This window comes from Acanthisitta chloris, unplaced genomic scaffold, assembly GCF_000695815.1.
Source record: "Acanthisitta chloris isolate BGI_N310 unplaced genomic scaffold, ASM69581v1 scaffold4907, whole genome shotgun sequence".
Taxonomy (NCBI): Eukaryota; Metazoa; Chordata; class Aves; order Passeriformes; family Acanthisittidae; genus Acanthisitta; species Acanthisitta chloris.
The window spans coordinates 4,198-4,571 of NW_008683039.1; the positions used below are offsets into that span (position 1 = coordinate 4,198).

General features: G+C 64.7%; 1 protein-coding gene across 1 annotated transcript in view; it reads right to left on the bottom strand.

The window, feature by feature from the left end:
* Positions 1-283: 283 nt before the first annotated feature.
* MDFI (MyoD family inhibitor) overlaps positions 284-374 on the bottom strand; it is a gene marked incomplete at its 5' end in the record, with an annotated part of 3,639 nt that continues 3,548 nt past the window's right edge. The window contains one exon of the mRNA XM_009078747.1: positions 284-373. Coding sequence (XP_009076995.1) covers positions 284-373 — 90 coding nt within the window. The remainder of the gene's footprint in view (position 374) is intronic.

Consider the following 374-nt stretch of genomic DNA (forward strand, 5'->3'; position numbering starts at 1 on the left):
GCACGTGGCAGGTGAGCACTCCTGCTCTCGGCTCAGGTGGCAGGAGGCTCCCAGGATGTGTGGGGAAGAGGTAGAGCATCATGGGATGCTGCTGACCCCAGAGCCCCCACAGCCCTACGTGTTCACCCTTCCCAGGCAGGATCCAGGTCCAGCTCCTCAGCTCCAAGGATGAGGTTTGCAGTGGGGGATTTGCTCTCACCAGGCTCCGTCTTTGGCATTTCCCGGCGGCTCAGGGTCCGGCTGGACCCTCCACCCACCCGGGAGAGGCTGGGGGGGGGGCCCCTCAGGAGGAGAAGCAGAGCCCACAGCACTCCATGCAGATCTCCAGGCAGTCGGCAGACTCGCAGCAGGCGTCGATGATGCCGCAGTCCATG